Source organism: Heterodontus francisci, chromosome 7 (assembly GCF_036365525.1).
Source record: "Heterodontus francisci isolate sHetFra1 chromosome 7, sHetFra1.hap1, whole genome shotgun sequence".
Lineage (NCBI taxonomy): Eukaryota > Metazoa > Chordata > Chondrichthyes > Heterodontiformes > Heterodontidae > Heterodontus > Heterodontus francisci.
In genome coordinates this window covers 34,992,130-35,006,435 of record NC_090377.1, presented here as the reverse complement: position 1 = coordinate 35,006,435, position 14,306 = coordinate 34,992,130, and the positions used below count along the sequence as shown (strand labels likewise).

The 14,306-nt window shown below is 41.6% G+C and overlaps 1 protein-coding gene across 4 annotated transcripts in view; it reads left to right on the top strand.

Moving 5' to 3' along the window:
- Positions 1-14,306, top strand: part of arhgap15 (Rho GTPase activating protein 15) — an 806,049-nt gene that overhangs the window by 430,777 nt on the left and 360,966 nt on the right. For all 4 annotated transcript variants that reach the window (XM_068034997.1, XM_068035000.1, XM_068034998.1 and 1 more), the window contains 2 exons: positions 3,115-3,210; positions 6,566-6,701. In XM_068034997.1, coding sequence (XP_067891098.1) covers positions 3,115-3,210; positions 6,566-6,701 — 232 coding nt within the window. The remainder of the gene's footprint in view (positions 1-3,114; positions 3,211-6,565; positions 6,702-14,306) is intronic.

The following is a 14,306-nucleotide window of genomic DNA, read 5'->3' as shown; positions in this document are numbered from 1 at the left end:
TAAAACCTGCAGAGGTTATAAAGTTTCATTACACTATAATAATACAAAGAGCACATTGTTTGTAGAGCAATTTAACTGTAGGGTTACACTGCACAAGGCTGTACTCCAAAATAAACATGTTTGCTCAATAATGTTTGAAACAGATAAAGACAATGAATTCCTCTGATGTCATCTGTGCCATAAAAACACTGCTAAGTTTGGTAATAGTGAACATTCAGTCATTAATTTTACAATATATAAAATGCTATCTCCCTAAATCTGTGAGCGTATTTCCCCAACTCCATATTTGAACCAGCCAATCAGATTTCTGCTCCCTGCCACAGCACTGAAATGACCCTAATGAAAACTACAAATGACATCCTCTGTGTCTGTGAAGGTGGTGCCCTATCCCTTCTTATCCTTCCTGACCTCTCTGTAGCCTTTGACATGGTTGCCACTATCCTCCTTCAACACCTCTCCTCCGTTGTCCAGCTGAGTGGGACTGCCCTCACTTGGTTCCACTCTTCCTTACCCAATTATAGCCAGAGAATATCCTGCAGTGGTTTATTTTTCCTACCCTGCATCTTTACCTCAAGTGCTCCAATGATCTTTCCTTGTCTCCCTCCTATTTCTCATCTACATGTTGGCCCTTGGCAACATCATCTGAAGACATGACATCAGGTTCCACATGTACACTGATGATGCCCAGCTATACTTTTCCACCACCTCTCTCGATCCCTCCACTGCCTGTCAACCTGCCTGTCCGACCTCCAATCCTGGATAAGACACAATTTCCTCCAAATAAACATTTGGAAGAGCAAAATCATTATCTTCACTTTCCACCACAAATTCCATTCTCTTGTCCCCAGTTTCATTTCCCTCTCTGACTACTGTCTCAGGCTGAACCAAACTGGTCGCAACCTTGCCATCCTATTTGAACCTGAGCTGAACTTCCAACCCCATATCCTCTCCATCTCAAAGACCACCTACCTCTGTAACATTGACCACTCCTACCCCTACCTCAGTCCGTTTACTGCTGAAACCTTCATGCATACTTTTGTCACCTCCAGACTTGGCTATTCTAATAATCTCCTGGCTAACCTCCCATTATCCATCCCTGGTAGAAATGAGCTCATTTCAAAATTCTGTTCCAAGTATCCTGCTCTGCATCAATTGTGTCTCACCCATCATCCCTGACTGCCTGCTGGTCTACAGTGACTCTTGCACAACAGTGCCTAGAACATAAAATTTTCATTGTCATGTTCAAATTCCTCCATGGCCTTGCCCCTTTCCTTCTGTCATCTCCTCCAGCTATACAAAGCTCCAGGATCTCTGCCTTCCTCCTGTTCGGCAGTCCTCAATCCCTTTGCCTTATCATTGCTTGGTGTGCCTTTAACTGTCTAGGCCTAAGCATTGTTATTATGTTATAAGTTCTGAGAAGAAATATAAGTTGTGCTCCATAGTCATTCTATTTGTAAAATTGATGGAATAAGCTGAAGTGGGCAGATGAAATATTTATTTCTGAAAGTGCAAGTATCATTGTACTTATTCATTCAGATTAACTCATTTCCTGATTTAAATATTGTCATATATTTTATAAGGATGACCACTTAGATTAATTTGGATTTTGCAGTTGGAATTTGGATACTTATAGCAGATTATTTCTTAAAATTGAGAAAAATGAAAAAGACCATGTTGTTGCTTAAAGATGAAAGAAAGATCATGGCACTGCAGGACCAAAAGAAGACTGGATAAAATGAACAATTTAAAATAGGGAGTGGAGAAAACAAAAAGACGATGGGGTGGTTTTTAATTTCTACCCAGAACTAGTTTGGACTGAGGAAGCCCAAACAATTTTCAGGTGTAGGCTCAATCCATATTATTCCAGTGAGCTGCCAAATGCTCAATAAAGGCAAATGGAGAGCTCACCACATGAGGCACAGAAAATTGGATGGCTTCATGGGTGCATCAAACTTGAAGGCAGCAGTCAAAGGGACAGAAGATGCACTAGGTTGGGGGAAGCCAGTAAAGGGCCACAGTACCATTGTGGAGCCAGGAGAAGCATTCCACCTGCAAAAGAAAAAAGCCTGGACACATCTGGAGTTCCAGGTTTTAAAGGACTGCTGGTTAGGCAACTCATTGTCTGGTAGAAATGGGTGAATCTTATGCAGCACACATTCCCCCCATTTGTATCCAAAATTGCAAATGGTTCCTACCACCGGCATATAATCCGTCTTGCAGATGGAAATCAGCCTCTTGCCTGGTTCAGCTGGGCATACTGTGTGTCCATTTACAAGTCAGCCTGAAAATTTCATCAGGTGGGCCTTGCATGATCGAGAAGTGACCAAGGTGCCCCTACAACCAGCTCTATCCCATTCCTGACTTTCCACAACCAGTCATCTGGTTTTCTAGCGAGAAATGATATTTAAAAATAGCCCCCATCATAGAGTAGACATAAAAACTTAAATACTTCATTTACTTTCTCCTGTACTTATGTTCCTGCTTAAGACTTCCTATAGTTTCCCTAGTAGATACTTCAGGGAGGTCTGTCTATGTAATGTATTTTTTATTTTCATAAATGAGTTGTAATTAACCTAGCCCTTCTTCAATTATTTTGGCATGTATCATGTGTTTCATTAGTAAACATCCCATTCTTTTTCAATTAAGTAAACAGTAAATGTTGGAAGTACATGACAGGTATACATCGCAAGTGAGAAAAAGGGGTTAATATTTCGATTGAAAACTTTTCATCAGAATTCAGATTCCCAGCATCTGTAGATTTTTTTTTTTCCTTTCATAATTTTTTTTTCTTTAAGGACAGGAAAGTGGACTGGTTTAATGAAATATTCCCTTCACAATTTTGGTCAGATGTGCATGTAATAAATAATACAGGGTGGATTGGAGGAGAGGCATTGATTGGTCTCCTACTATCATTGTATCATATCATTACCAGGAGAAGGGGAATTAGATGGACCTTGGTCATTATTCATCTAGTAATTCTTATGCTGTTGTCAAGTAATGTTAACTTGAGACCATAATAAGCTAAGTGCTGACATGTTAGATTGCTGTGCTTTTACTATGTTGTTTATAACATTAAACAAAATCACACCCTGCTTTTTTTCCTTCTTGACTCAGCTCACAACCATCTCAGGGAATGAATTTCTTCTCCATTCGGATGATGACAGTATACATGACTGGTACCAGGCCATCAGACATGTGATTGATCAACTGGTATGTATAATGCTCTTAACTCTATTAACTAAAATAGCTTCCCTTGGAAGCAAATAAAAGGATTTTGTATATTTGTTCAATCTGTCTTAGAAATTGCACAATAAACATTTTTGGATTTTTTGCCAAAAAAATACTTTCCCATATATTTCCTGAGCTTCTCAAGCTCTGATCGGCCTCTTTAGACCATGTTTCTTTTGTTTATAGCTCCCTGTGGCATTGTTAATCCCTCTTTGCATATTTTCTATAAAATGTTTTGGCATGATGTTTTTAAATTTAAAACAGACCTGAAATGACTCAAATAGGACATAATGTGCATTTATAATGTGCATTGAGTTCAAATATACTAACATGTCGACCATAAATTTATACTCTGACTTTATACTGACATTAGCAAAATAACCTTCATCGAAATTCATTCACATCAAATAATTTGCAAATAAGCTTGAGTTCTTTATATTTGACACAAACATACATGTTCATTCTTATTTAAGTACCACTTTGTTACATTTTGACTCAATGAGATCTCATGCCATTTTTAAATGGTGGTATTTACCACCTTTAACTTTGCAAAAACGTTCTCATTGGAAGTGGTTCTGCAATATAAATACCATAATATATTCCAGTGTCTCCATTTTACTTATTTGGTTTGTTCTCTTCCAACACACTCACGAGCAATATAATTTCACGAAGAACTAAATTAATTAAGTTGGACATTAAGGAGAAATAAGTGCCTCCTTACAAGAGTTAAAGTTAGATAGAATTTATATCAGCAAAATACTATAAAATATAGGCTGTAAATCTGAAGTAAAAACAGAAAATGCTGGCAAAACTCAGCAGGTCAGACAGCATATATGGAGAAAGTTTGTTTCTCTCTCCACAGATGCTGCCTGACCTGCTGAGTTTTGCCAACATTTTCTGTTCTTACTTGCATTTATATAGCACCTTTCATGACTTCAGGACATCCCAAACTGCTTTACAGCTAATTAAGTACTTTTGTAGTCATTTTTGTAATGTAGGAAATGCAATACTTTTCCCACAGCAAGGTCACACAAACAGCGATGAAATAATGACCAAGTAATCAAGTTTCTTTCAAGATGTTGATTTAAGGATAAATATTGGCCAGGACACTGAGGAGAATTCCTCTGTTGTTCTTTGAAATACTGCCATGGGATCTTTTACATCCACATCTCAGCTTAAAAGGCAGCACCTCTGACAGTGCAGCACTCCCTCAGAGCCAGCCTAGATTTTGTGCTTAAGAGTGGGATTTGAACCCACAACCTTCTGAGTCAAAGGCAAGGGTGTTACCATTGAGACATTTCAGTAATGTTCCAACAGTTCCTAAAAAATATTTTTTTAATTGTGATTTTGATAAGCAAAATTGAATATTTTTATCCTTTACAAGTTCTTGTATTTGAGACACTGTTGGATTTTGTAGAAGAGAATCACCTAGCTGTTCTGTGCTAGTTATTTTGTTATTCTAACTATTTTAAAGAGATACTCCACAGTAATTACCATTGATGGCAATGTAAAACATGATATTGTAATACACCTTTGCATGATTTCTGCATTGATAAAATAACCTAATTACTGTATAGAGAATATATACATTGGAGAAGAGGGGCTTATGACAATTAATCCGCTGCACAGGGCTGTCATGGAGCACCATCAGCGGTATCAATTATGAAGCACATCACTCAGGACAATCAAGGATGGGCAATTAATGCAGCTTTGCAAATGTTGCCCACATCCTAAGAACAAATTAAAACTTTTTTTTTGTGATTTTGCATTGTGTGGACTTAATGGTAAGTTCCAGTGACATGAATTATCACATCAGGGGGAGTTTGAACGTTTTGACCCATTAAGGGGGGTGGGGGCTTGTTGGTAACATGCTGGAAACCTATTAGCAGAATTTTAACTCCACAGTGTGCGTGTGACATCTCTGACTGGTTTCCTGCCCAGAAGTCAGCCTGATTGACAGGCTTAGCTTCCAGTTAGGTGTGGAATACAGGAGAAAAGACCTTGGGTGGGGTGATGGTGGGGTGTCAGATGCCTTGGGTGATCGGCGAGGAGCTCGGGGGCCTCAGAGGTGGGTCGGCGGGGGGACAGGAGGGAGCCAGAGGCCTCGAGGGAGAGGTCGGGGCAGATTGGAAGGGTTGGCGGTGCTATGGGAGGGTTGGCAGGGCAGGTATACCAGGTTCAGAAGGTAAGTGGAAAGCTGCTTACTTCCTGGATCCTGCATTCTCTCCTATAGCTGTCTGGTTTCCTGAGCATCGGGAAACCCAGCTGTCCAAAGTTGCATTGGAAATAGTGCATAGAAATGAGGCGCATAACCTTATTATAATATTTAAACCCATCTCTTGGGAGCAGATTATCCGGCCATTAAAACCGGAAGTGTACTGGTTGGAGGCGGGTTGGGGGCCAGTCTCAGATTTTGAATATTTTAACCTCCCACCTGACGCAAACCCATTGTTTTTGGGGTTAAAATTCCCCCCATCATGTGAAGGGTTTGGCTTTATTATTATAGCAAAGGTGATACTATGACATTATTGATGAAATAGATGCCAGCGATAGCTTAGTGGACTTATTTTACTATGTCGACTTTCTGAACATAATCAGATGAATTACTCGGTGGGGTAAAAGAGTATAAACTTCATTACTGTGCAGCTGCTCAACAATTCACATTGCTGTACAGTCTCTTAAATTCTGGGAAGTATTTCCTTTCCTCCTCATTTCCAGTCATCACACCCCATCCCCAAATCAAGAGATTTGGAGGGAGACCTACCCAAGTGCCTCTGTCACTGGTGCCTTGAAATTAACTGCTATGGTGGTATGAAAGGCATGCCTGGTAACATTTGGATGTTGGTTTTCCCTCTCTTGCTGTGGAGGCATCCCTTTGCTTGGCACCCTCACCTGTAATCTGACACAGTTTGGGAATTTGCTCTGGTTTTTTTTGTTCGTTCATTGGATGTGGGCATCACTGGCTAGGCCAGCATTTATTACCCATCCTTAATTGCCCTTGAGAAGGTGGTGGTGAGGTGCCTTCTTAAACTGCTGCAGTCATTGGGGTGTAGGTACACCAACAGTGGTGTTAGGAAGTGAGTTCCAGGATTTGACCCAGCAACAGTGAAGGAACAGTGATATAGTTCCAAGTCAGGATGGTGTGTGGCTTGGAGAGGAACTTGCAGGAAGTGTAAGGAATCAGAGGAAACAAACCTAAATCATTTTGTGTCATTCTAACTACTTTTACTCTTCTCTAACTTTATTTAAGATTGTCCATTGGTGCGTGGTACATACTATGATCATAGTTTGCCGTATCTCCTAATATTTTCTCTTATTGGTATCTATGACATTGCAGTCAAAGAAGGCAACCTCAACATCAACAATCAGTATCTGGAAAAGCTCAAGCAGTGAAGAACTGAACAGGGGTGAGGGGGAGAGCAACAGCAAGTCGAATCCAAAAGAACCAAAATCTGAGCACAGAAAATCATTAAGTAAGAAATTTAGCATTACCATATCCTGTACTACACTTTCTCCTTGGAATATCCCATGGAATTATATTCTGCAAATATATTAACTCTCTTTTTATTTGTTCATGGGATGTGAGCATCGCTGGCACTCAGGTTTGTTGCCTCTGATTCCTTACACTTCCTGCAAGTTCCCCTCCAAGCCACACACCATCCTGACTTGGACCGATATCGCCATTCCTTTACTGTCACTGGGTCAAATCCTGGAACTCCATTCCGAACAGCACAGTTGTTGTACCTCCACCTCAAGGACTGCAGTGGTTCAAGAAGGCAGCTCACCACCACCTTCTCAAGGGCTCACATCCTATGAGAAGGTGATGATGAGCCATATTCTTGAACCGCTGCAGTTCATGTGGTGTAGGTACACCCACAGTGCTGTTAGGGAGGGAGTTTCAGGATTTTGACCCAGTGACAGTGAAGGAACGGCGATATAGTTCCAAGTCAGGATGGTGTGTGACTTGGAGGGGAACTTGCAGGTGGTGGCGTTCCCATGCATCTGCTGCCTTTGTCCTTCTGGGTGGTAGAGGTCACAGGTTTGGAAGATGCTGTCAAAAGAGCCTTGGGGAGATGTTGCTGTGCATCTTGTAGATGGTACACATTACTGCCACTCTGCGTTGGTGGTGGAGGGAGTGAATGTTTAAGATGGTGTATGGGGTGATAATCAAGCAGGTTTCTTTGTCCTGGATGGTGTCAGCTTCTTGAGTCTTGCTGGAGCCGTACTCATCCAGGCAAATGGAACGTATTCCATCACACTCCTGAATTGTGTCTTGTAGATGATGGACAGGCTTTGAGGAGTCAGGAGGTGAGTTACAGGCTGCAGAATTTCCAGGCCCTAGCTTGCTCTTATAGTCAGGAACTGGATGGAAATTCCATTCCATCGATCTTTCAATAAAGACAGAGGCCATTTAACCCATTTTATCTTTGGTGGTGCCAATTCCACATTGGAGCTATCTATTTTTTTTTATTTGTTCATGGGATGCGGGCATCGCTGGCTAAGCCAGCATTTATTGCCCATCCCTAATTACCCTTGAGAAATCAAATCCCATTTCCCTGCTCTTTCCCTGTACTCTGTAATTTTTTTCTTCAAGCGTTTTTCTAAGTCACTCTTAAAGATTTTTTTCCATGTTTTAATAACCTGGTGCTAGCAAATAAATATCTGCTAGCTTGGATGGGTGTAAAGCCTCATGATATTGAAAAATAATCCACCCACTATTTCTGATCACAATTTAGTTAAATTGTTTAATTTATCGCCCACATCAACCAGGACTTTGAAGCTAAAAAATATAAAATTGTGAGCATATTGATGGATGGGCCCAGTTGATCCATTGGTAAAATTCGTGGCAAAATTATTTTAGAAGTGAACAGCAATTTCTCTCTCCCTCCTTCCACAAGCACCCACCATCACCAACATCACCTCCACCTCCCCCCGCTGGCCTCACCCCATTGCTCAACCACTCACTGTTTCCTTTTCTAAACAAAAAATATCAGAAGCAGGTAATGATAACCACTGACCCTTCCTGAATTACAATAAACAGTTATGGCAATGATAATCCATTTTGTTTTTTGAAGTACACATTGGAAAATCACAGTTGAGAGAACCAAAACAAGCAAATTAATCACTTAAAAAATGTGTAAGGCTTTGCTGAGCAACAGGGTTCTCTGCCTCTGTTATGTTCTGTTGTATTGCATAGGAATGTTTAACGTTATGATTCCTTACTTGGAATTTGAAAGTATTCCTAATCTCCTATTGTGTCTGTTGGGACTGTGGATAAGCAAATAAGCACTTCTAAACTGTCAGTGTTCATTCCCATTTAGTTTACCTTAGATATTGCAGACATCTGCAAACAAGGTCAAAGTTTGTTCCTATTATTTAGCAGATTCTTCAAGGCTGTTTGTATAAATTCAGGTCACTAGATAGACAATTTATTGGTTAGGTGAAGCCATTAGAAATAAATTATATCAGACTTTGAGATTCTGTCACAGATCCCATTGTCTAAATCTTTGCTGATAAGTTAGTACTGAGCCTCCTATCAAAATGTACCTGAAAGCAGAATCACCTTGGAGCTGTGTGAATGAGATCAACATGTGACCTTATGAAATGAGCCAAAATAGTATTGCTGTAAAGACAATTCTTTAAATGTATTTGTTACAAAAATATAGGTTGGAAAATATAGTCTGGTCTAGCAATGCCTGGTATGGTGACTAAATGAAGCAATAAATATTGGATAATTCCCTGGCATGGTCATCAATCACCTTAAAAGGACAATTCCATCCCAACTGGAATTGGGAATAAGCTAGGAGACTATTTGTCAATACACAAAGTTCATTTTACATTGTGTCTGATGTCAAGCTGTTTTTGGTTTTCTAGATTTTGTACAGTGTGGGTCCTCCAGCATGTTATACTGTGTGAGAGCTGTAGCCAAGTACCATTTCATCAGTTCTTGCCTTTTTTTGGTGGTAACTGCATTGATGAAAGACCGTTTGTCATGCTAGGCCCCCACCTGCCAAGAATGAGGCACATGAATTTTGTCACGAACATTGATTTTAAACTGTTTCTGGAGTGAAGAAAGGACTTGTGAAACAGAACAGCTATGGCTGGAAAGACATTTGCATATTAACAGACAGTGTTTGGAAGGACAAAGCAGCCATTCCCTGACACATTCAATGGACTTTTGATCACCAGACGTTGAAGGTGGAGGAGCTCGCATTCCAGGTTGACTGCTAAGATGGCCGAATACACAAACGGACATGGTCAAACCAGCTAGTCAAAGCTAACCTACTGGGCAACCTGAGTTTTTTGAATTTGTACAAACAGTTTTGGGCAGAAAACTGTTTGCTCCTGGACTGAGAAGAGCTGCTCCCATCTCTTTCTCACAAGCCTCTGAATCCACTGAAGACACATGAATCCCAAAAGAGAAAAGTGTCCTATAGTGAACAAGGTTTAAGAAGAATACTGGGCCCCAACGAAAAGCAAGAGCTACCTACAATCAAGGACTCTACAGTGAACTCGAAGAACCGTAACAACAACTCTTCAGATATTACTTCAAACTTTTCCACTTTATTTTTCTTCTCTTTTCTATCTTTATTGCATGTGTGTATCACGCATGCATGCTAGTGTGGGTGCATCGTGTATCCATAGGCATTAACTGAATTCGATTTTAAGTTTAATAAATTTCAACTTTTCTTCTTTAAACCTAAGAAAGCCAGTTTGTGCTGGTTTCTTTGCCTTATAATTGGAAAGCAGTGAACAAAGATTCACCAAGGGGGAGCTAAAACCACAGTGTGTTTTAAAAATTGAACCCTGTTACGGCAAGACCAGGTGAAGGCTGAGAGGGACCCCTAGACACCTTTCTCACCTAGTCGTAATAGAAATTTGGGTGCTACCATCCTGGATTTTACCCACAAACGAGAGAAATTGGAAGTGGGAAGCCAAATTGTTCCCAATCAAAAGAGAGCAAGATTTCAAAATACGTTTTGTTGTGGTTGTGTCTGCTTGAATACTAACATGTCTGCAAATGAAGCTAGTAGCTCTCCAAGCCAGGGTGAAGTAACTTAAGATAAGTTAAAAGCACTGTCTATGGAGGAGTTGAGGAAAATGGCTGAGCACTGTGGGATCATTGTATGTGGCAAGACTAGGATGTCTGAACTCCTAAGTCTAGTGGCCAACCATTTTTCCCTTGAATCTGAAGAAGCAGAAATAGGGTTAGAAGCAGACTCCAACACTGTATTGTTAGCAAAGATACAATTGGAACAGAGGAAACTTGAATTTGAGGAGAGGGAGAGAGAAAGAATATTCCAGAAGGAATGCGAAGAGAGAGTTGAAGTGGTTTGTGTTAACTAGGGGGTGGCAGAGTCTGGGTACAAAATTATTAAAACTAGCTCAACTAATTCCAAAATTCAATGAGAAGGATGTAGAAGAAATGTTTGTGTCCTTTGAGAAACTGGCAAGGCAGCTAAAATGGCCAGCTGAGACCTGGCCTCTTTTATTACAAAGCAAGCTAACTGGAAAAGCCCATGAGGTTTATTCCCTGATGCCAGATGAGAGTTCATCAAATTACGAACTGATCAAAAATGCTATCCTCGGGGCATATGAATTAGTACCCGAAGCCTATCGCCAAAAGTTTAGAACCCTCAAGAAGCAAGCTAATCAAACTTATCTGGAATTTGAAAGAAGTAAGCAGCTGGCTTCTGACCAGTGGCTGAGGGGTCTAAAAGTACAGCTCAGCTGTGAGAATCTCAGAGAAGTAATTCTGTTAGAGGAATTTAAACACTGTCTCCCACTCTCCATAAAGACCCATGTAGAGGAACAGAGGGTCCAGAGAGCCCGGCAAGCGGCCGTCCTGGCCGGTGAGTTTGCGTTAATTTATAAGTCAGTTTCCCAGGGGAGAACCTTTCTTAGTCACCCCCACAAATCCGAAAAGGACAAAGGGTCGGAAGGTGATCGGAGCCCAATCAGTCCTGGGAGAGAAAGGAAAGCAGGAGACACAGGGGGCCCCTCCTCTAGCCAAAAAGGACGGTGCTGTGAGCAAGAACCGGAGACCTGTGTGCTTCCATTGTAATAAAGCAGGACATTTAAAAGCTGACTGCTGGAAACTAAAGGGAAAACCTGTAGGGTTAATCAGGGCATACTCGCTCAGTGAAGACGGGGACCTGATGGAAAACCCAGCAGAACAAGCTGTGGCTTTAACTGCAGTAAGAGTGAGACACAGGAAGCTTATGGCTGCAAGTGCAGGAAAATTTAATAGGATTCCTGAGGGTTATCAAGGTTTTGTGTCTGAAGGGAAAGTAACCCCATACCCCTCGAGTGGGGCAAGCAAGCCCATGGTAATTCTCAGGAACACAGGGGCGACTAGATTCCTTTTACGGGGAAAAGGCCTGACCTTTTCCCCAGAGAGTGCAGTAAACACCAGAATGGTGCTGAATGGTATTGGAGGGCAGTGTATGCCTGTACCTGTACACCGGGTGCACCTGGAGTGAGACATAGTTTCAGGACCGGTGACTGAAGGGATTGTCCCTAGTTTGCTGTGGATAGGGTTGACCTGCTCCTAGGTAATGATCTGATGGGGGTGAGCGTGGTAGCGCCCCCCCCCCCCCCCCACCAGTAGTGAAAGAGAGACCGCAGGAGGTCAGAGAGACAAGTCACGGGCAGGAGACAGACCCCTGCAGTTTCTCTGAATGTGTAGTGGATCAAGCCATGATCAAACCAGGTCGCCCAGAGGAGACTGCTTGGGCACTGCAGGCAGATGACCATGCGGTCTGCCTGTCCAAGACTTTCCTTGGAAAGTTAGGTGACCCAGGGAATGAATTAAATGGATTTTCCCTCGCTGAGGCTCAGCGCGCCGACCCAGTATTGCAAGAGTGAGCACAAGTTGTCCAGTCTGAAAGTGAAACAGAGGGAGTCCCTGATTGCTACTATTTAAAGAATGAGGTCCTGATGAGGAAATTGAGTTCTTCTCACAGACCTGAGAGCAAGGAATGGACAGTAGTTCACCAGTTAGTGGTGCCGCAGAGGTACTGGAGAGAAATATTAAGAAGGGCCCATGAGACTACAGTGGCTGTACATACTGGTATACGAAAGAGCAAAGCCCGCATAAGACAGCAGTTTGACTGGCCAAAAGTCCACAAAGATGTGGTGGAGTACTGCAGCAGTTGCCACATGTGCCAGGTTGAGAGGAAACCCGAACCTACAGTGAAACCTGCACCCCTAAGTCCTGTACCAGTGTTAGGTGAACCCTCCAGCAGAGGTGAACTGTAAGCGACCCCCGCCGAGGACAAAAAGGGACAGGCAGGCACAAAGCTGGCAAAAGGTTAGACAGAGAAGGGGAAAAAGCGACAAAGAAGGCAGGTTGAAGGAAGTCCGGGAGGAATCCTGGATGAAAACCGCTACTGTCTAGTCAGCCAACCTCGAAAAATGTGAAATGTTAGACACCACATCTTCCTACGCTGATGCAGACACAAAAAACACCCCAGCAAAGTTTCTAACAGCATTTACAGGAACCTGCAGAGACAAAGAAAGACCTCTAGGGGTCAGAGAAACCTTTGGGTGATGCCTCACCCAGTCGAAGTGCCAGAAGGAAGTGCAGTAGAGTCTACACAAATACCTGCAGGCAAGAGTGTCCTCTGGGACAAAGGGGAGATTAGCAAAGAATCCTCCCCCACAGTCAGAAAAAAAGGGAACCACCCATCCCCTGAAGTCAAAAGCTTTTGCATGACTCAGGAAAGCACTGAGAGTTCAGGATAGACCCTCTCACTACTGACTTCTTTTTTGAAAAAAAAATTACCTCAGCTGGAACAAAGATCCTAGGCAGCCATGGGAATGGGCAAAAGGAAGAAAAACTTCCTCAAAAAAAGAACCACATATTTATTGGGATGCCAAAAAAGGATGATTTTAATAAGTTTTAGGATTTGTGAATGAATGAGAGAAACACCTGTTTTTTTCTGTATCGTATATTTTTCTCTCGACCCTTTAATGAAATGCACTTTTCTCAAATAGCATTTCATTCCACTGGGTGTGGAGGGGTCATGCTAGGCCCCCACCTGCCAAGAATGAGGCACATGAATTTTGTCATGAACATTGATATTAAACTGTTACTGGAGTGAAGAAAGGTCTTGTTAAATAGATCAGGCGTGGCTGGAAAGACATTTGCATTTTAACCGACAGTGTTTAGAAGGACAAAGCAGCCATTCCCTGACACATTCAATGGACTTTTGATCACCAGACATTGAAGATGGGGGAGCTCACATTTCAGGTTGACTGTTAAACGAACATGGTCAAACCAGCTAGTCACATGACAAACCTGCTTGGGCAACCTGTGTTTTTTGAATTTGTACATACAGTTTTGGGCAGAAAGCTGTTTGCTCCTGGACTGAAAAGATCTCTCCTGTCTGCTCCCATCTCTTTCTCACAAGCCTCTGAATCCATTGAAGACACATGAACCTCAAGAGAGAAAAGTCTCCTACAGCGAACAAGATTTAAGAAGAATACTAGGCCCCAATGAAAAGCAAAATTAAGGACTCTACAGTGAACTTGAAGAAGCGTAACAACAACTCTTCAGATATTGCCTCAAACTTTTCCACTTTATTTTTCTTCTCTTTTCTATCTTTATTTGCATGTGTATATCGTGTATGCATGCTAGCATGAGGTGCGTTGTGTATCCGTAGGTGTTAACTGAATTAGAGTTTAAGTTTAATAAATTTCAACTTTTCTTCTTTAAACCTAAGAAAGCCTGTTTATGCTGGTTTCTTTGCCTTATCATTGCTCCCAAGGGGGAGCTAAAAACACATTTTAAAAATTAAACGCCGTTACAGTAAGACCAGGTGAAGGCTGAGAGGGACCCCCAGACATCTTTCTCACCTGGTCGTAACACCGTTATCGATCAAAGATTGATTAACTTTCTCCTTCAAACTATGCTACTTAGCATTTAAAGTAATAAATGACTTACAGAGCTCGAAACAAAAATTTTAAACTAGCAACTACTTGCTGAATTTTTGTGCTTTATTACATCAGCAACTGTCTTCTATTGAAGGCAAATTAATATAGCTTATGATAGATTAACTTTCAGCCTTTTCACG